Below are 21,036 nucleotides of genomic sequence, written 5' to 3' on the forward strand. Positions count from 1 at the left end.
ATTCTGATCAAGTCTCCTTTATTCAGTAGTAATTCACACAATATATAGGTCAAGAAGGACCTTTTACCAAGCACCAAGCTTGCCCGAAGCAATTCCAGGAAATACTACAAAAGGAATAAAAGGTCAGTAAAGACTGGCTTGATGAGTAAATGGTTACTTAAATAAATGCAAAATGCAGAGATAAAGAAATGCATAATGCAGAGATATCCTGCCTTGGAGCAGGGGATAGCAGAGCAGATTTTAACAAAATTGGTGCCATGCAAAAAGTCTCCCACAGTATAAGAGAAAACAAGTTTTTTTAATATCTGAAAAAAAATTTATTTGGCAATATATTTAACAAAAAATATACATAAATTATTATCACTTTTCATGAAGTTTTATATAATTAATTCTTACTTATATTGGTCACTTGTCAGTGACTTATAAGTTTATTTCTTAGAGCTTTATACATCTTTATTAAGTATAAATGTATAATCTAAAAGTTTATTGTTAGAAAATTTTGTTTTGAAATAGATTTGATCTTTTTTTATACATTTTTAAAAGATGAAACATATTTCCAAAAGCAGCAATATAAATCTGTAAAGTACAAAACATAAAACAACATAGTCATATATCTGATTATATTAATTGACAAAAAAATATTGCTTTTCTGTAGCATAATATTTAAATTAACAAAACTTACAAATTAGTATTTAAAACTTTGTAGTCTTCTGGATATTTTATATAACCTCCAGCATATAATATTTAATAATAATAATAATACAGTTTATGTAGAAAATATTTAAACCCATATAAAAACCTTTATGAGTTTCTTTGAGTCAAATTGATGACAATTGCAGGCAAGCAAAATCTCAATGTATTAAAAAATTATTTCAGAGAATAGCAGTTTTGCACCTTGTTTTATACATTATGATCAAAAGAGAATATGTAATGATTACATAAAATTTTTCATGACAAATTAGGGAGGTGGGAGAAAGCAAAGTGGAAAAACCTCCTACATAGAATAAAAAGTAAAATGATAGATAGACACATACTTATTTTACATAGGTGTGTGCAGAATAGTTAACTCTTAACAAGTAATATGATAACAATAATAATAAAGCTTTTTGTTCTCTCTGGTGGAGTGATTGTGTCCTGAGGGATTTGAAAACAATAAAATTGCCCTGATATGCTGGCAGAGTGTTATTATAAATGCCAAAGACTGACTTTTGTCAGAAAAGATATTAGACTAGGACATGACTATTCATCATGACTTGCTTTTGATTAAAATATTTTAATTTTACATTATTCTATACACTAACTTCATTTGCAAGGCCACCATGCAGGCCTCTCCTGAGTTTGTCTGGTTTAACATTTGGCCTTTTTATAATTCACACCACAAACACAATAGAAAAATTTCTTAAAATAACCCAAATCTATATTTAGGTTAATAAAATAGTCTTCTGTTAACATTAAACCCCGGAAGTGTCAAACACATGACAAAAATAATCATATACCTTTATAAAAAAATATTAAGTTATTTATTTACCAAAAGTGAAAATAAAGAGATGTCACATAAAAATGCATATCAGAGATTCCAAAATGGTAGTGGAGCAAATGGAAGCTACACAGACCATCTCCCAGGACCAAACTGGAATTATAACAAAAATAAAGACAAGTTGTCAGAAAAAAGCAACAGAACAGCTTGGAGGACCATATAACCAAGCACACAGATCTATTCTGGTAAAATTGCAGAGGCACAGAGAGGGGCTGGGAGCCCACAGATAGCAATGGCCTTAGCTGTAATCAACACCCATGGGTAAAACTCCCAAGGTACTTCACAGCACAGAGCTGGGATGATCACTAAAATAGCCACAGCCACATACCTTGGGCTCTGGCAGAGGAAATGTGGACAGGACATAAACTGTGAGGACACTCGGGATTTGGAGGGTGCTCAGACCTTTAGCTGTGTTGTGGCCACATAGAAAGGTGGTCATCTTACTGCTTCCCAAAACTATGAAGAAAGAGGGTGGCCCTTCCATGGAGATTCAACCCCATCCAGTGGCCAATGATATGCAAATTGATAACCATTAACAACCAGCATCTGCTCTACACTATGGAAATCCCCTTATGCTGACCATCTAAGGGAGATTTTCATTCAATTAAGAAGCCAAGGCTCTTCAAGTAACAGCCACTGATAGCTTCCAAGCAAAATGCTAAAGGATAACTGGACCATTTGTGGGCTATCAACTCTAACCAGAAAAGTAAGACTTGACAGTGGTGTTTAATGTAGGTCCTCCAAGGCTCATCCAAACCCAGGAAAAGAAGCCACAAACAGCAGAACACCAACACCCACAGGGAAAATTTGGCAAACTCCAAAGCCCACTGTGGTAACCAAAATGGTGAAATACAAAACAAATGCAAAATGAAAGAACAAGAAACCCCTACCAAAGATGAAATAAATAAGGTGCAGTTAAGCAAGTTAACAGAAATAAAATTCAGAGTCATGAACTTGAGGAAGTTCAACAGCATGTGTAAGGACATGAGCACCATAAGTAAAGACATAGAAATGTTGAAAATCAACCGGTTGGAAATTAAAAACCACCAAGAAAAAATGAAGGTTGACATATCAGAAATAAAAAACACATTCAAAGATATAAACAACAGAGTAGAGGAAGTGGAGAACCGGATTTGTGAATTACAAAATAGGGTAAAAAAAAATCAACCAATCAGAAAACCTTAAAGAAAAAACTGAAAAAACAGGAAGAGAGGTTAAGAGAACTGTGGGACACCTGGAAACTTAATATTCACATTGTCCCCGAAGAAGACAAAAATGAGCAAGTGTTAGAGAAAATATTTGAAGAAATAGTGACAGAAAACATCCCTAATTTGGTAAAAGAAGAAGGCATTCAAGTTCAAGAAGCACAAGGAGCCCCAAGTAAGAACCCAAACAGGCCCACACTAAGTCACATAGTAATCAAAATGCCAAAAATTAAATACAAAGAAAGAATCCTAAAGCAGCAAGACATAAGCAACAGGTTACCTACAAAAGAACCCTCATGAGGGTCTCAGCTGACCTCTAAGGAGAAACACTATAGGCCAGAAGTAAATAGCATGATGTCATCAAGATCATGAAAAACAAGGATCTGAATCCAAGACTACTCTACCCAGCAAGGCTATAATTCATAATAGAAGGTCAAATAAAAAGCTTCTAAGGCAAAAATAAAATAAAAAGACTAAGGGAATACATTAGCACCAAACCAGCACTGCAAGAAATGTTAGAAGGACTGCTGTAATTAGCAGGAGAAATTGGAAGAAAAATAGAACCACACTAAACAAAAATTGCAATAAAAAAATACATATCAATAATCACCTTAAATGTAAATGAATTGAAAGCTTGCATATAAAGACACAAGTAGATGACTGCATAAGAAAGCATGACTCACATATATGTTGTTTACAAGAAACACACCTCACAACAAAAAGACTCACATAGGTTCAAAGTGAAGAAGTAGAAAAAAATCTTCCAAGCACACAGAAAGAAAAAAAAAAAAAAAGCTGAGGTAGTAATACGCATATCTCATTAAATAAATTTTAAAATGAAGGCTATAACTAGAGACAAAGAAGGTCACTACACAATATTAAAAGGATCTATTCAACAGGAAGATATAACCTTGATAAACATATATACACCCAATATAGGAACACAAAAATTTACTAAAATTTTCTGGAAAAATTTAAAAGAGAAATTGATAGTTATAAAATTATAGCAGGGGACTTCAGCACCCCGCTGGCCACACTGGATAGATCCTCTAGACAAAAAATCAGCAAGAAAACACAGACTCTAAATGAAGTATTAGACCAAATAGATTTAATAGATATTTACAGAGAATTACATACCAAAACAGCAGAAACCACATTCTTCTCAGATACACATGGGACATGCTCAAAGATAGACCACATGTGAGGGCACAAACTAAGTCTCTACAAGTTTAAGAAGACTGAAATCATATTAAGCATCTTCTCAGATCACAATGGCATAAAACTAAAAATCAAGTGCAACAAATACATGCAAAGACATTTGAACACATGGAGGCTAAATAGCATGCTATTAAACAATGAATGGGTTACTGAGGAGATCAAGGAAGAATTTAGAAACTTCCTGAAAACCAATGAAAATGAACACACAACACAAAATAAATGAGATGCAGCAAAAGCAGTTCTGAGGAAAAAGTTCATAGCTCTACAGGCCTACATCAAGAAACAAGAAAAATCTTTAAAAGACTAACCTCAACACTTAAAGAAATAAAAAGCAAACAAAAAGAAAACTCCAGAGCAAATAGAAAGAAGAAAGTAGTAAAGATCAGAGCAGAAATAAATGAGATAGAGTCCAAATAAAAAATTTAAAAGATCAATGAAACAAAGAGATGGTTCTTTGAAAAGATAAACAAGATTGATAGATCCTTATCTAAACTCATTAAGAAACAAAGAGAGCCCTGGCCAGTTTGGCTCAGCGGTTAGAGCATCGGCCTGCCATCTGGAGAGACTCGGGATTGGTTCCCGCTAAGGGCACATACTTCGGTTGCAGTTTGTCCTTGGCCCTGGTTGGTCATGTGGGTGGCAGCAACTTGATGTGTCCCTTTCACGTCGATGTTTCTCTCTCTCTCTCTTCCTTCCTCTCTCTCCCTCCCACTCTATCTGTACAAAAAAAAAATGGAAAAATATCCTCGGGTGAGGATAAAAAAACAACAACAAAAAACAAAGAGAGAGAACCCAAATACACTAAATCGGAAATGAAAGAGGAGAAGTAACAGCTGACACCACAGATATACAAAAGATTGCTAAAAACTACTATGAACAATTATATGGCAACAAATTTGACAATCAAAGTGAAATGGAAAAATTTCTAGAAACACATACTCTCTGAAAACTGGACCACAAAGAGATAGAAATCTTGAACAGACCAATAAAAACTAAGGAAATTAAAGATGTAATCAAGACTATCGCAGCAAACAAAAGTCCAGATGGTTTCAAGGGGGAGTTTTACTGAATATTAACAAAACAAAACAAAAAAAAATCTAACAGCCATTCTTCTCAAACTATTTTAAAATATTCAAGAAGAAGTAAAAGTTCCAAACTTGTTTCATGAGGCCAGCATAATTCTAATTCCAAAACAAGACAAAGAAAGAAAACAACCAATATCTCTGATAAACATAGATGTCAAAATTCTGAACAAAATACTAGCAAATCGAACCCAGCTATACATCAAAAAAATTATTCACCATGACAAAGTTGGATTCATCCCAGGAATGCAAGGTTGGTACAATATTTGCAAATCAATAAATGTGATATACCACATAAATAAAATTAAAAGTAAAAATGACATGATCATATCAATAGATGTCAAAAATGCTTTTGAAAAATCTACCATCCATTTTTTCATAAAAATGCTCAGCAATGTAGAAGTAGAGAGGTCATATCTAGACATAATAAAGGCTATATATGAAAGACCTAAACCAACATCATACTCAATGAACAAAAACTAAAAGCATTTCCCTTAAGAATAGGAGCAAGACGGGGATGCCCACTTTCACCACTCTTATTTAACATAGTACTAAAAGCCTTAGCCACAGCAATAAGACAAAAAAAAAAAGTGATCCAAATTGGAAAGGAGAAAATGAAACTGTCATTATTTGCAGAAGACATGATCCTATACATAGAAAACCTCAAAGACTTCATCAAAAATTTACTAAATAAATTAATTTGGCAAAGTAACGGGATATAAAATTAATGTCAAAAATTGATGGCATTCTTATACACCAATAATGAATTCACAGAAAGAGAACTAAAAAAATAATCCCATTTAACACTGAGGCATAAAAATTAAGATACCTAGGAATGAACTTAACCAAAGAAATAAAGGACCTATTTGCAGAAAACTTCATGTCATTAAAAAAAGAAATAGAGGAAAATATAAAAAAGTGGAAGCACATAACTTGTTCATAGATTGGAAAAATTAACATCATTAAAATGTTTATACTACCAAAAGCAATCTATAGATTCAACACAATCCCCATCAAAATACCAATGACATACAACACAGAACTAGAACAAATATTTCAAAAGTTTATATGGAACCAAAAATGACCACAAATAGCCACAGCAATCTTGAAAAAAAAAGAGCAAAGTAGGAGAAATCACATCACCAGATTTCAGGCTACTCTACAAAGCCACTGTAATAAAAATAGCCTGGTCCTGGCACAAAAACAGACATATAGACCAATGGAACAGAACAGGAAACTGACAAATGGACCCCAGGCAATATGTTCAATTAATATTTGACAAAGGTGCAAGAGCATACATTAGAGTAAAGACAACTTCTTCAATAAATGGTGTTGGGAAAATTGGACAGCTACATGTAAAAAAGTGAAACTAGACCATCAACTTACACCCTACACAAGAATAAACTCAAAATGAATCAAAGACTTAAAGGTAACTCATGAATCCATAAAAATTCTAGAAGAAACTGTAGGCAACATAATTTTGGACAACATACGCAGCAGAATTTTCACCAACACATCACCTAAGGCAACAGAAACATAGGAGAAAATGAATACACAAACTACATCAAATTCAAAAGCTTCTGCACAGCTAAAGATACAATCATCAAAACAGAAAGGCTACCCACTGTATGGGAGAGCATAATTGCCAATGATATATCAGATAAGAGGTAAATTTTTAATATATATAGTGTGCTGATACAACTCAACAAAAGAAAGACTAAGAATCCAATTAAAACATGGGCAGAAAAACTAAATAGACTCCTCTCCAAATAGGACATAGAAATGGCTAAGAGATCTATAAAGAAATGCTAAATATCACTAATCATCAGAGAGTTGCAAATTATAACAACAAAAAGGTATCACATCACGCCTGTCAGAATGGCTGCCATCAACAAATCATCAAACAACAAGTGTTGGCGAGGGTGTGGAGAAAAGGGGACTCTAGTACACTGCTGGTGGGAATACAGACTGGTGCAGCTACTGTGAAAAACACTATGGTGTTACCTCAAAAAATTAAAAATTCAACTTCCATTTGACCCAGTGATCCCACTTCTAGGAATATGCCCTAAGAAGGTGGAGACACCAATCAGAAAGAATATATGTATCCCCATGTTTATAGCAGCACTATTTACAATAGCTAAGATGTGGCAACAGCCCAAGTGTTCATCAGTAGAAAAATGGATAAAAAAAGCTGTGGTACAAATACACAATGAAGTTGTAAGAAAGAAAGATCTCTTATCCTCTAAGACAATATTGAGGGACCTGGAAAGTATTAAGTGAAACAATCCAAGCAGAGAAAGACAAATATTACATGGTCTCACTGATTTGTGGAATATAACGAACATAACAGTCTGAAGAACAGGGTAGTTCCAGAGATGTGGGAGTGAGGTACAGACTTACAATACCCTGAAGAAGGATGGTGGGAGAGAAATAAACCACAGAACCTATATGCATGTATGTATGAACAGTGGACATGGACAACAAAAGTGGGGACATGGTGGAGAGGGAGCAGGAGAAGGGAATCAGTAAGGAGAAAAGAAGAAACATCTGTAACAAAAAATTAATTAATTAATTTTTTAAAAAACAAAAGAACATATATACTCTGATGATTGTAGCAGCACTATTTACTATAGGTAAGATCTAGAAACAACCCAAATGTCCATCAGTAGACAAGTGGTTAAAATAGCTGTGATACATATACACAATGGAGTACTATTTAGCTGTAAGAAAAAAAAATTCTTATCCTTTGAAACAACTTGGAGGAACCCGGAAAGCATCATTAAGCAAAACAAGCCAAACAGAGAAAGACAAGTATCATATAATCTCACTGATTTGTGGAATATAACAAACATAACAGTTTGAGGAATGGGGTAGTCCCAGAAACATGGAAGTGGAGTACAGACTGACAATCCCCAGAAGAGGGGGTGGGGGGGAGAGATAAACCACAGAACTTGTATGCATGTATGCATGAACAGTGGACATAAACAACAAGCTAGGGACAGGGCAGGGAGGGGGGACAAGGGGGAAATCAGTGGGGGGAAAAGGAGAAACATCTGTAACAAAAATAAATTAATAATTGCCCTGGCCGGTTTGGCTCAGTGGTTGGAGCATCGGCCTGCAGTACAGAGAGACCTGGGTTTGGTTCCCGCTAAGGGCACGTACCTCAGTTGTCCCCAGCCCTGGTTGGGTTGTGTGGGTGACGACCACTCGATGTGTCCCTTTCACATTGATGTTTCTCTCTCTCTCTCTCTTCCTCTCTCTCCCTCCTGCTCTATCTGAACAAAAAAATAGAAAAATGTCCTCGGGTGAGGATAAAAAATAATAATAATAAAAATAAATTAATAATTAAATAAAAATACAGATCAGGAAGACATATTTTTTGTATAAAATTAATGTTTTTAAAAGTCATAAAAGAACATAATCAGAAACATAAAAAATATTTTAATATAACAAAATCTTTCTTTCTTGGTAGAAAATTTTTTATTATATCTTATCTAAAAAAGAGTAAATATATACAAATAAACATACAAACAGAAAAAAACTTTTTTTTCCAACAGAGCAAAAAAGAACCAAATTTTATTCTGCCACAGCTGAAACACCACTGAGGCGTAGCTGTGACCTTTACTTAGATTTAAACTGTCTCTGTGGCCAACTAACCCAAGGCTTTGCTTCTAAGGTTGCCTGATGTCATTGCCCAGAGGGCATAATAATTAAGGGAGTGGTTGTGCAAAGTTGAAGGCAGTAACTGAGTTATGGTAAGTACAGCTTGAATCATAATAAAAGAAAAAAGAAAATGTAATATTAAAGAAATAAAATTTCTGGCATTACAGTGTCAAAATATGCTTGTAATTGTAGAAAAAGTAGAGGGCAGCACAGAAAAGTTTTAGTCAATTGCCATATTGCATTATATAATGCTCCACCATGGCAATAATAAATTACTTTCAGATTGAAATATTTTGGTAAATTCATAGAAAAGTTAATTGAAATAACACTGGACAAGGAGATTATGGGAGAGGTTAAAGTCCCTATTTTTCTTTTAAAGCAGGAGTAGGAATGTTTCTCTGCCAAATGCCATTTTAATATTTTTAACTCATTGGCAGGCTATATAAAATTATCAACTTAAAATTAGCCTGCTACATTTGGTCAGGCTAATTTGATCAGGCATGTGATATTAGCTGGTATTGGTTTTGCTTGCATTACACAGCCTGTGGGCTGGATGCTTTACACCCATTTTACAAGCTATTTCTACAAGCCTGGGGATAAAAGCATGTGTAAAATTTAATGCTGCTTTTGCTACTAAGCTTTACAGTGTGCACCAAAAATGGGCTACGTGCTAACCTGACAAGCTCACTGATGGCCTTACAAATTCAGAGACAAAAATGAACACAAAGGGTGGTGTGAAATGAAAATTTTTAAACTAAAAATAGTTTATGGCAAGTAATCTTGTTCTGCACTAGAATCTTCTCTGAAAAAAGTCAATCTTACCTTGACTGAGCCTGTCTCTTGTCTTTTGCATTTAACATAACATACATTTGAAATGCCAAGGTAACATCTCTCTTCCCAGACTCCCCAGTGCACTAAAATACATGAGAGCAGAGACCATAAAAATTGTCATCGTTACTGTTATCATGTTGTTGACTATTAACTATCTTGTACTCACCTATGTAAGAGATGTATATGTCTCTCAATTTATATTTATTCAATCCTAGAGGTTTTTCCACTTTGCTTTCTCCAACCTCTCTAATGTCACCAATGACTTCATGTAACCCACCCACATCTTTTCTTTTGCTGGTAATGTATAAAATAAGGTGCAAAACTTTCATTCTCTGGAGCATTATTTCAAGGCATTGAGATATTTCTTCATGGCAATTGTCAACAGTTTGGCTCAAATAAATTCACAAAAATTTTTTCACAGGTTTGGGTATTTCTTATGTTGACATTTACCTGCCATGGTGTCACAGGATACCTAAGAAGCTCACCCAAGACTATCCCATGAACCCAGACCCAGTGCTAAGAGCCAGCAAAGAGCCCATAAAGCCCACTACTTTTCTGCCCCATTGGTTGAACTTGGGTAAGGTTTCTCTTGGATCCAGGATCTTCCTTTGCTTGTAGTAGATGGTCAAACTTTATGTGAGCTGTATTTTAAATTTTTCAAGGTGGACCTCAGGTTAAAGTTTGACAGAATATAGGCCAACGTGAGACAGTAGACAAAAAAATTGTGGCTGATTTATAATTCTGGCTTTTTAATTGGAATTGCTTTCTGAAATTCTAAGCAAAAGGCTTAGTTATATGAATAAGAGCTGAGTAAGTTCATCTCTAAAGATAAAGCACATGTCTTCTTGTTGTAACATGTCATTGAGATAACCAGAGACACACAACTGACTTGTGAAGGAGTACTTTATTACACTGATGAACTGGAAGGATCTTCCAAATTGCAGCCTGGAGCTTTTTTGTTCTTTGCTTATATAAAAACAAAATACAGAAAAATTACATTAAAAAACAAAACAAACAAACAAAAAACAACAACAGAAAGAGCCACATTCAAAGAAGAAACTTACATTCCTTCTGCCTCTACTTAATTGACATCAGGTGTGATACAGACGTCTCCAGAGAAGAAAGGGAGTTGGTTGCAGGAGTTAGGGCATAATTATTAATCTGTCTCTTTTTTTAATGGTTCCTTCAAGTTTCCCAAGGCCATTATTGACCCCTTATTTTTATGATTTTTCTAAGTGTTAGTCCCAGTTTAAGAAAACTGCTCAGGTGTTTATGTGCAAAAATAAATGATTAGAATGGAGTTTGATATTTTAAAATAGCCCAGTTCATTTTCCACTGGTTTTATATACATGAGTCAAATTGTTGACTTCTCCTCCTTCTCTGGGACAGGGCTATATTGTTCCTTAACTACAAGGAGTTTTATAGAATATATTATCCTCTGTATAGTTTTCATGAGGTTGTTCATTATGTATGGCCCTAACATTAGAAGGGAGCATAATATGGCTGGAGGACAAGTGATGCCTCATAATAAAGTTGTTAGTTATGGAGACCAGTTCAATATTTGTTGAAACCATTTATCAGATCCTCATCTTTTTTTTTTTGTTCCTTGATATTACTCCTAAAAGTAATCTTTCTTGTATAACCCTGGAGTTGTTAGCATAGAAACAGCAGGTTATTTTCCAGTGCTTCACAGAATTTTTCCTGCTTGAGAAATAGGAGACATAAACCTCATCCGTTTTGTGTTGCTGGATGTTATACTTATGTGGGAGTATGCAAGTTTCTTGCCCCTGGATATCCCCCAAAATTAACTTGGGCTGGTCTCATGTACAGTTTTCAGCAGTTAGGGTCTGAAAAATTGACTCAGATAGGCCCATCCCTATATAATAAGTTGGCCTTGAATTTAGGCATAACAAGCAGTTAGGCATAACCAGCAGTGTGACCCCAGAAATATGTGGCTGACTAATGACATTAATCTGGATGGGATTAGTGTTCCTTGTGGAGAAACACTTGGGCTTTGCTAATCTTCCAAAATTTATGTAATGGTTCCTGCTTCTCAGATAACTCTTAGTATTAAATATGATTTTACAACCCTGAGATGGACCAAAGTATTTGTATGCATTCAAGCAAGTTGTGGTGATTGTATAGATTTGTATCTCTTGTAGTTCTCATTTTTCTGTAGCTGTCTCATAATCCCAGGAAAGGAGCCATCTTACATAACATCAACCTTCAGTAATACCATATGTGCCTATTGTGCCTCACATGAGGTCCCATAGTTTGAGACGGAAATAGGATTTTCTATTCCCTTTTTGGTGGCACTTTTGAAGACCTCCCCAATATTTTATTTTTAAGTACCCAGTTCCACTGGGGCCCAGATCTATAAAGATACCCCTGTATAGTCATAATCAGAAAAATTAGAGTCCTAATAAACACAAGTCTCATTTTTGAGGGATCTGAAGAGGCCTGGTTTGTCCATTTTGCTTTTTTCCTTTGTTAGGGTCTGAGAGTGCCCCGAGGCTCCCAGAGGCCTTCGCGGGAAACAAAGGGCCAAAGAAAATTTTCCAGTCGTCTCCTAGCTAAACCCCCTCCCTTTCCTAGCAATTCTCCAAGGACATCTTGAGAGCATCTTGAGCCTTGGGAAAACCACCTGCAGGGTGTACGTGCCAAAGAATGCTTCTGCAAGGCCAGCTAACCGCTGATATCTGCTTCTGTACATCCTGCTTGCTTGCAATTTGCACCACAACCCCCCTATAAAACTCAGCCATACTAGCTCCTGGGGGCTGCTGCTCTCAGCTGTGTCCGTAGGGGGCAGACCCTGCATGCAGGTTTTAGCATAATAAAGCACATTCAAATCTAAAGAATTAAGTCTGAGTGTGGTCGATCTCCTGGGTTACAACATTTGGAGGCCCCAGCGAGATCAGCCGCGAGGTCCCCCTTTTCTGTGGGGTCGACCTCCTCAGACGACGGGGAGGGCTGCCTCCTCGCCCTCCGCACCTACATTCGTTCTGGCTTTTGATTCGGCTAATTCGGACTAGGACTTCGGCCTCGAGGATCTGGGTAAGGGATTTCCCTTTCAGTAGCTCCAGAGCGTTCTGGGATTGTTGCGGGCGGGACGCCGCTCAACCGCACTTCACCCTCAGGGTCGGGACGCCGACTCCTGACCTGGGAGACCCGGTGGGTTTCCATCTGTTCTGAAATTGGTACCAATCTGTTTTAATCTGGCACTTGCGAGTGCGTCTGGCACTTTTGGGTGCAGGGAACCCGGTGGGTTTCCATCTGACACTTTCGGGTGCATCTGGCACTTTCGAGTGCATCTGGCACTTTCGGGTGCAGGGAACCCGGTGGGTTTCCATCTGGCACTTTCGAGTGCATCTTGCACTTTTGGGTGCGTCTGGCACTTTCAGGTGCAGGGACCCGGTGGGTTTCCATCTGGCACTTTCGGGTGCGTCTGGCACTTTCGGGTACGTCTGGCACTTTCGGGTGCGTCTGGCACTTTCGGGTGCAGGGAACCCGGTGGGTTTCCATCTGGCACTTTCGGGTGAATCTGGCACTTTCGAGTGCATCTGGCACTTTCGGGTGCAGGAAACCCAGTGGGTTTCCATCTGGCACTTTCGAGTGCATCTGGCACTTTCAGGTGCCTCTGGCACTTTTGGGTGCAGGGAACCCGGTGGGTTTCCATCTGGCACTTTCGAGTGCATCTGGCACTTTGGGGTGCATCTGGCACTTTTGGGTGCATCTGGCACTTTCGGGTGCGTCTGGCACTTTCGGGTGCAGGAAACCCAGTGGGTTTCCATCTGGCACTTTCGAGTTCATCTGGCACTTTCGGGTGCAGGAAACCCGGTGGGTTTCCATCTGGCAATTTCGAGTGCATCTGGCACTTTCGGGTGCATCTGGCACTTTCGGGTGCAGGGAACCCGGTGGGTTTCCATCTGGCACTTTCGGGTGCGTCTGGCACTTTCGAGTGCATCTGGCACTTTCGGGTGCGTCTGGCACTTCCGGGTGCGTCTGGCACTTTCGGGTGCAGGGAACCCGGTGGGTTTCCATCTGGCACTTTCGGGTGCATCTGGCACTTTCGAGTGCATCTGGCACTTTCGGGTGCAGGAAACCCGGTGGGTTTCCATCTGGCACTTTCGAGTGCATCTGGCACTTTTGGGTGCATCTGGCACTTTCAGGTGCAGGGACCCGGTGGGTTTCCATCTGGCACTTTCGGGTGCGTCTGGCACTTTCGAGTGCATCTGGCACTTTCGGGTACGTCTGGCACTTTCGTGTGCGTCTGGCACTTTCGAGTGCATCTGGCACTTTCGGGTGCGTCTGGCACTTTCGGGTGCGTCTGGCACTTTCGGGTGCAGGGAACCCGGTGGGTTTCCATCTGGCACTTTCGGGTGCATCTGGCACTTTCGAGTGCATCTGGCACTTTCGGGTGCATCTGGCACTTTCGGGTGCATCTGGCACTTTCGGGTGCGTCTGGCACTTTTGGGTGCAGGGAACCCGGTGGGTTTCCATCTGGCACTTTCGGGTGCGTCTGGCACTTTTGGGTGCAGGGAACCTGGTGGGTTTCCATCTGGCACTTTCGGGTGCATCTTGTATGAAATTAGTATTTTGTGTTTTGACCACGGTTGTCTGTCTATTTGTGTTCCGTGTTCTCTGCTGCTCTAACTGTTTTGCTTTCAGTAGGGTGGGACAAGGACCATCAACACCCCGTACCCCCCTTGAATGCCTTCTTGCTAACTTTTCTGACTTTTCCAGGAGATCCCAAGGCTACGGAACACCAGCCGATCCAGGGGTCCTCCGGACCCTTTGTGAATTGGAGTGGCCAACATTCCAAGTTAATTGGCCATCCGAGGGGTCTTTGGACTTGAGTCTTTTGTTTGCTGTGAGGTCTGTTGTGTACGGGGTTCCCCACCTCAATCAAAGGGTATACATTGATGTTTGGGTAGACATCGTGTCTGACAAGGCTAGTTATATCAAAAAATGCCAGCAACTAAAGGCAGGGGAGATGTATGCCAGAGTAGGTAGGAAGACTATTTTGGTTGCAGCTCCTAAGCCGCAAGGGAAGTCTATACCTCATACGAGTAGAGAAGAAAAAAAAAGAGCTCTGAGCCAGGAGAAACCTAAGCCTAGGCTATACCCTGTTCTTCCAGGTGACAATGATGACATTGCGGATGAGCTATTCAATCCCCCGCCTTATCCAAGAGGCTCACCCCAAGATCCAGAGCCACGGGTCCCAGAACCAGGACCTGATGTTAGAGTCCAAAGGCCTCCTCACACTAGGGGCGGAACCCCCTACCAGCCCCCTGTGGGCCCGGATTCCTCTGTGCCTCTTTTGCCCTTAAGGGAAGTTCTGCCACAACCAGGGGCACCCCAGGGGCCACCCCGGATGGTTTATGTCCCTTTCTCAACATCTGATTTATATAATTGGAAAAATCAGAATCCTCCTTTCTCAGAGGATCCACAGAAATTAATATCTCTTCTTGAAACCATTTTTCGTACACATCAGCCCACTTGGGATGATTGCCAACAAATTTTGCAAACTTTGTTTTCTTCAGAGGAAAGAGAGAGAATACACAGGGAGGCGGCAAAAATTATCTTAGGGGATGTAGAAGGGGACTCACATACCAGAAGGAATGAACTAGAGGAGCAACTGCCCACGAGCCCCCCCAGATGGAATCCGAATATGGATGCAGGCATGACGGCTTTGCGCCATTATCACCAGTCTCTGCTTAGGGGTCTAAGGGCTGCAGCCAAGAAGCCCACTAATTTGGCCAAGGTGAATGCTACCATACAGGGAAAAGATGAATCTCCTGCCGCCTTCTTAGAGCGATTGCTGGAGGCATATCGAATATATACTCCCTTAGAACCAAATAATGAGAATAACAGACGAATGGTTAATATGGCCTTCGTCTCTCAGTCAGCCCCAGACATAAGAAAGAAATTACAGAAATTAGAGGGCTTTGAAGGAAAGGCTATAATTGAACTAATAGAAATAGCCCAGAAAGTATACCAGAATCGGGAGGATCCCATCAGGGAACAAACTAAGCAGTTGTCCCGAATCTTATTAGCCACGCCTGAAAAGCAACAAAATAAGGTAAAGAAAAGAGCTAAGAAACTGCCTCTACACCGAGACCAATGTGCTTATTGCAAGGAGCGCGGCCACTGGAAATCTGAGTGCAAAAGGCGAATAAGCGAGAAAGGGGCAGAGGAACAAAAGCCTCGACAAGCACGCCTGCTGTTGGAGGCTGAAGACTGAGGGAGTCAGGGTTCCTACAAATTAGGCCCCCAGGAACCCATGCTAACATTAACAGTCGAGGGGAAACCTGTTGAATTCCTAGTAGACACGGGGGCCACATTCTCTGTTTTAAAAAAGAGTGATGGGGAACTCACCTCACAAAAGACTTCTATCATAGGGGCAACGGGAAAGCCTGAGTCCTATCCTTGGACACGAGCCCGCATTACCGACTTGGGAAAGGGCACTATCAAGCACTCCTTCCTAGTCATGCCGGATTGCCCTTACCCCTTGCTAGGGCGAGACCTGCTCCAGAAATTGCAAGCTACTATCTCCTTTGGGGACGAAGGGACAATATTACGGTTGGGAAAACAACCCTCCCAATCTATAATGGTAACCGTCCCTATATCGGAGGAATACTTACTCTATGCCTCTCAGGAAAAACCTGAATCCCCCTCTATTCAGATGCAAGAGCTATTGACACAGATTCCTGGGGTATGGGCAGAGCAAAACCCACCAGGGTTGGCCTCGCATCAACCCCCGATCATTGTCCAGTTGTTGAGCTCTGCCTCCCCGGTACGGGTCAAGCAATATCCGATACCCCAGAAGGCCAAAATTGGCATCGCCAAGCACATAAAAAGACTAAGGGAGACGGGGATTCTCAGGCCTTGCCAATCATCCTGGAACACTCCTCTCCTGCCTGTAAGGAAGCCTGGTACTGAGGACTATCGCCCGGTGCAGGACCTTAGAGAGGTAAACTCCAGAATTGAGACTGTACACCCAACTGTGCCTAACCCTTACACTCTCCTAAGTCTCTTGCCTCCAGATAGAACGTACTACTCTGTTTTAGACCTGAAGGATGCCTTCTTCACCCTCCCGCTGGCTCCCCAGAGCCAACTGATTTTCGCCTTTGAATGGACGGATCCTGAAGGAGGATTCTCTGGACAACTCACCTGGACGTGCTTGCCTCAAGGATTTAAGAACTCGCCAACCCTTTTTGATGAGGCATTAAGCCAAGACTTACTGGGATTCAGGGAATCCCAGCCTCAGGTAACCCTATTGCAATATGTTGATGATCTCCTCCTGGCAGCTGCAACCGCAGAGGAATGCCTAGAGACCACCAAGGCCCTTCTGAGGGAACTGGAGAGGATGGGATACCGGGTTTCAGCCAAGAAGGCCCAGATATGCATACGGAGGGCCACATACCTGGGATATCAACTACAAGGAGGTAAGAGGTCCCTATCTGCCAGTAGAATAGAAGCCATTCAGAATATACCCACTCCAACTACCAAGAAACAAGTCCGAGAATTCCTCGGCGCTGTGGGTTATTGCAGACTATGGATTCTAGGGTTTGCAGAAATAGCTAAGCCTCTCTATACCAGCACAGGGGGAAAAAGCACAGACTTAATTTGGACAGACCAAGAGGAGAAGGCTTTTCGGGCCCTCAAGCAGGCCCTGATTTTGGCTCCAGCTTTAGCACTGCCAGACATCACCAAACCCTTCCAGCTCTTTGTTGCAGAGAAGGGGGGCATCGCGAAGGGGGTCCTCACACAGACCTTAGGCCCTTGGAAGAGGCTGACGGCTTATCTCTCTAAGAGACTGGACCCGGTGGCAGCGGGATGGCCCTCCTGTATGAGGGCAATAGCTGCCACCGCCCTGCTTGTCAAGGAGGCCCAGAAATTAACCCTGGGCCAGGACCTCCAAATAATCGGAGGCCACACCACTGAGGCACTCCTGAGGACGCCCCCTGACAGATGGATCTCAAATGCCTGCCTCACTCAGTATCAGGTACTATTGCTAAACCCGCCCCATGTGACTTTCTCGAAGTCCACGGCCCTGAACTCGGCCACCCTATTGCCTGATGCTAATCAGGATGGACTCCTCCATGACTGCATAGAATTATTAGATACCCTGTCTGCTGGTCGGCCGGACTTGAAGGACACTCCCTTAACTAACTCCGACTATGAACTTTACACAGATGGGAGCAGCTATTTGAAGAATGGGCAACAATACGCCGGAGTGGCTGTAACTACAGAACATCAGGTAATATGGGCTCAGGCACTACCCCAGGGCACTTCAGCCCAGAAGGCTGGACTAATAGCCCTAACACAAGCTTTGCACTGGGCTAAAGGAAAGAGGGTAAATATCTACACGGACAGTAGATATGCCTTCGCAACTGCCTTGGTGCATGGGGCCCTATACCAAGAAAGGGGCCTGTTGACTTCGGCCGGTAAAGAGATTAAGAATAAGCAAGAAATTTTGGCCCTTTTGTCAGCTATATGGCTGCCCAAGGAAATAGCTATTATTCACTGTAGAGGACACAAGAAAGGGCCGGATTCAACCCACAAGGGTAATAATTTAGCTGATGAGACGGCGAGAAGGGTTGCCACGGAAGAAGTGCAACCCTTCAAGATCTTGCCCTTGTTGCCTTGCAGAACTTTGCCTACTTCCCCCAATTACAACAAGGAGGAACAAGAATTAGGGGCAAAGCTACACTGTGTTAAAGGGGAAGGAGACTGGAAAAAGCTCCCCAATGGGCACCTATTACTCCCCAAGGCATTAGGAATAACCCTGGTCCAGGACCTCCACCGGAGCACTCACCTAGGAATTTCTAAACTGATTTCTCTAATTAACAAACATTTTTATGTTCCAGACTTGAGAACTATAGTTACCTCGGAAGTTACCCACTGCTTGCCGTGTACTCAAGTAAACCCGGGGCCCTCTGTATCCAAGAACATAGGGATAAGGAATTGGGGACAAGAACCAGGAGAACACTGGGAATTGGATTTCACTGAAGTGGGCTGAAGCAGATATGGCTACAAATATTTATTAGTTTTCATAGACACTTATTCGGGATGGACTGAAGCTTTCGCCACAAAGGGGGAAACTGCCTCCATTGTAGCCCGTCACCTCCTGGCCGGAATCCTCCCATGATTTGGCTTACCCTTAGCACTGGGGTCTGACAATGGGCTGGCTTTTACGGCCAAAATCTCCCAAATCTTAGCAAAGGCTCTGAATATTAATTGGAAATTACATTGCATTTATCTACCTCAGAGCTCAGGGCAGGTAGAAAGGATGAATAGGACTCTGAAGGAAACGTTAACAAAATTAAAATTAGAGACTGGTGAGAATTGGGTAAACCTTCTTCCCTTTGCATTATTAAGAACTAGGTGTACCCCCTACTTGAAACACCTAACACCATTTGAGATCCTATATGGAAGGCCCCCACCTATCCTCCCCAGAGTCCCTTTAGAATACATAAATGAATTGACTAACCAAGAGTTTCTTAAGTCCTTACAGGCAATCCAAGCAATCAGAAAAGAAGCAAAATTGTTAGCAGACCAGAGACCTCAACCAAAGACTGCTTCACCTCCTGCCCTGGATATAGAACCAGGAGATTGGATTTGGACTAAGAAGTTCAGCAAGGAGACATTAGAACCCACCTGGGAAGGCCCTCACCTTGTGATCCTGTCAACACCCACGGCCTTCAAGGTAGCCGGGAGAAAGCATTGGATCCACCACACCCAGGTAAAAAAGGCACATCCAGACCAAATTCCCCGGACATGGAAAGTGCACCGGGGCCAAGGGGATTCATTAAAACTCAAATTTGTCTCGATTTCTTGATGACCATTTTGCTTGGAGTTTCTGACACTACCCCACCTAAATTCCAATGGGTCATTATCCGGACCACTGATGGCAGGCAGATTGCTACCAACGCTACTTGGTCGACTGGTATGGTCACCCTTACTACTGATTTCTCCAAGTTCTTTGATGATAAACTTTGTGATACGGGACTATTCTTAACTAGATGGCCGGGGGGGGACTATCACCGCTGAGGGGCTATCTCTTGGGGAATGCTCCAAAGGAAAGATGAACCAGGGCCTGTGGAATACCCCCCATTATATCTGTCCTGAAACGCCCTCGGGCAGGCGCTTCACCTGTGGGTCCCTATCTGACTTTTACTGTAAGGCCTGGGGTTGCGAAACTCTGGCCCTTTCATGGGTGCCAACCAAAGGGGACCCTGATATCCTCTTCCATAGGTACACCAGCCCCAAACCCCAACTTATTAACAGAGAGGATCCTGACCCTAAATGTGAAAGTCAGACTTATAACCCTACAACTGTAACTATAAACAATCCCCATGACCCAACATGGGTCACTGGAAAGACTTGGGGACTAAGACTCTACTCAGCGGGGACTGACCCAGGGGTACTTTTCACTATTCAGAAGCTCCCCTGGGTTCCTCCAATGCGCACTGAGGACCCCCACTTCGGCCTCCCTATAAAGACTCCCATAGGCCCTAATCAGATTCTTAACCCGAACTACAACTCCACTGGAAGGCTGAATACTACCATTGCCCCATCAGTCGACAATCTCCCTCAGGTTCCGCCCACTACATTTAGCAATTCTCTACTAACCATGTTAGACTCTGTTTCTCTCTTTTGAATGAGACTCAAGCCACCATCACCAGAGACTGCTGGCTATGCATTGATCCAGCGCCTCCTTATTACGTGGGAATTGGAGCTAATATCACCGGAGGATCCACTTTCCGGAATGTCACCCTCTCAGACTCCGACAGCCCCGGGACTGGAAATCTAACGGCTTGTGCAGGCCAAGGCAGACTGACTCTTAGCGAGTTACAAGGACAGGGAACCTGCTTCACCATTGGGGACTACAGCCTGGATTACTCGCCATATAGAGACAACTGCTTGACCAACACCTCGCTGAAACCCACTAACAGCCCTTGGACCCTCATAGCACCGAATGGGACTTGGTTTGCCTGTATGTCGGGGATTCATAGATGTATCTCCCCAGGAAGCAGGCCTGATCTCTGTATAAGTACCTATATTATTCCACAGGTCTACCTATATGCTGGGCCCACAGGAGATGCCCATTTCTTAGCCCAAGATCAGCATCCCCGGTTGCAGAGGAGGACCCCTATTCTAATCCCCATTCTGACCACTTTAGGTATAGCCGAGTCAGCAGCGGTTGGCACCTCAGCCTTAATTACAAATAACATAAATATTAAAAAGCTCTCTGCCACATTTTCCAAGGACATCTCCCTCCTCCAAACACAGGTCGGATACTTAGAAAGACAAGTTGACTCCCTAGCTGAGATGGTCATGCAAAATAGGCGAGGGTTAGACTTACTATTTCTGAAACAAGGAGGATTATGTGCGGCCCTCGGGGAGACGTGTTGCTTTTGTGCCAACCATTCAGGAATTATTAGACAGTCCATGCAAGAACTCCAGAAGAGACTGAGAGAAAGGGAACTTGAAG

General features: G+C 41.6%; 1 protein-coding gene across 1 annotated transcript; it reads left to right on the forward strand.

Annotated features, from left to right (window-relative positions):
• The first annotated feature begins 1,769 nt into the window (after positions 1–1,769).
• On the forward strand, positions 1,770–18,561 carry LOC118643095. Its single transcript, XM_036280991.1, has 3 exons — positions 1,770–1,798; positions 14,280–15,715; positions 15,806–18,561. The coding sequence occupies exons 1-3, from the start codon at positions 1,770–1,772 to the stop codon at positions 18,559–18,561; spliced, it is 4,221 nt and encodes a 1,406-aa protein (XP_036136884.1).
• Positions 18,562–21,036: the final 2,475 nt, after the last annotated feature.

This window comes from Molossus molossus, unplaced genomic scaffold, assembly GCF_014108415.1.
Source record: "Molossus molossus isolate mMolMol1 unplaced genomic scaffold, mMolMol1.p scaffold_m16_p_30, whole genome shotgun sequence".
NCBI lineage: Eukaryota > Metazoa > Chordata > Mammalia > Chiroptera > Molossidae > Molossus > Molossus molossus.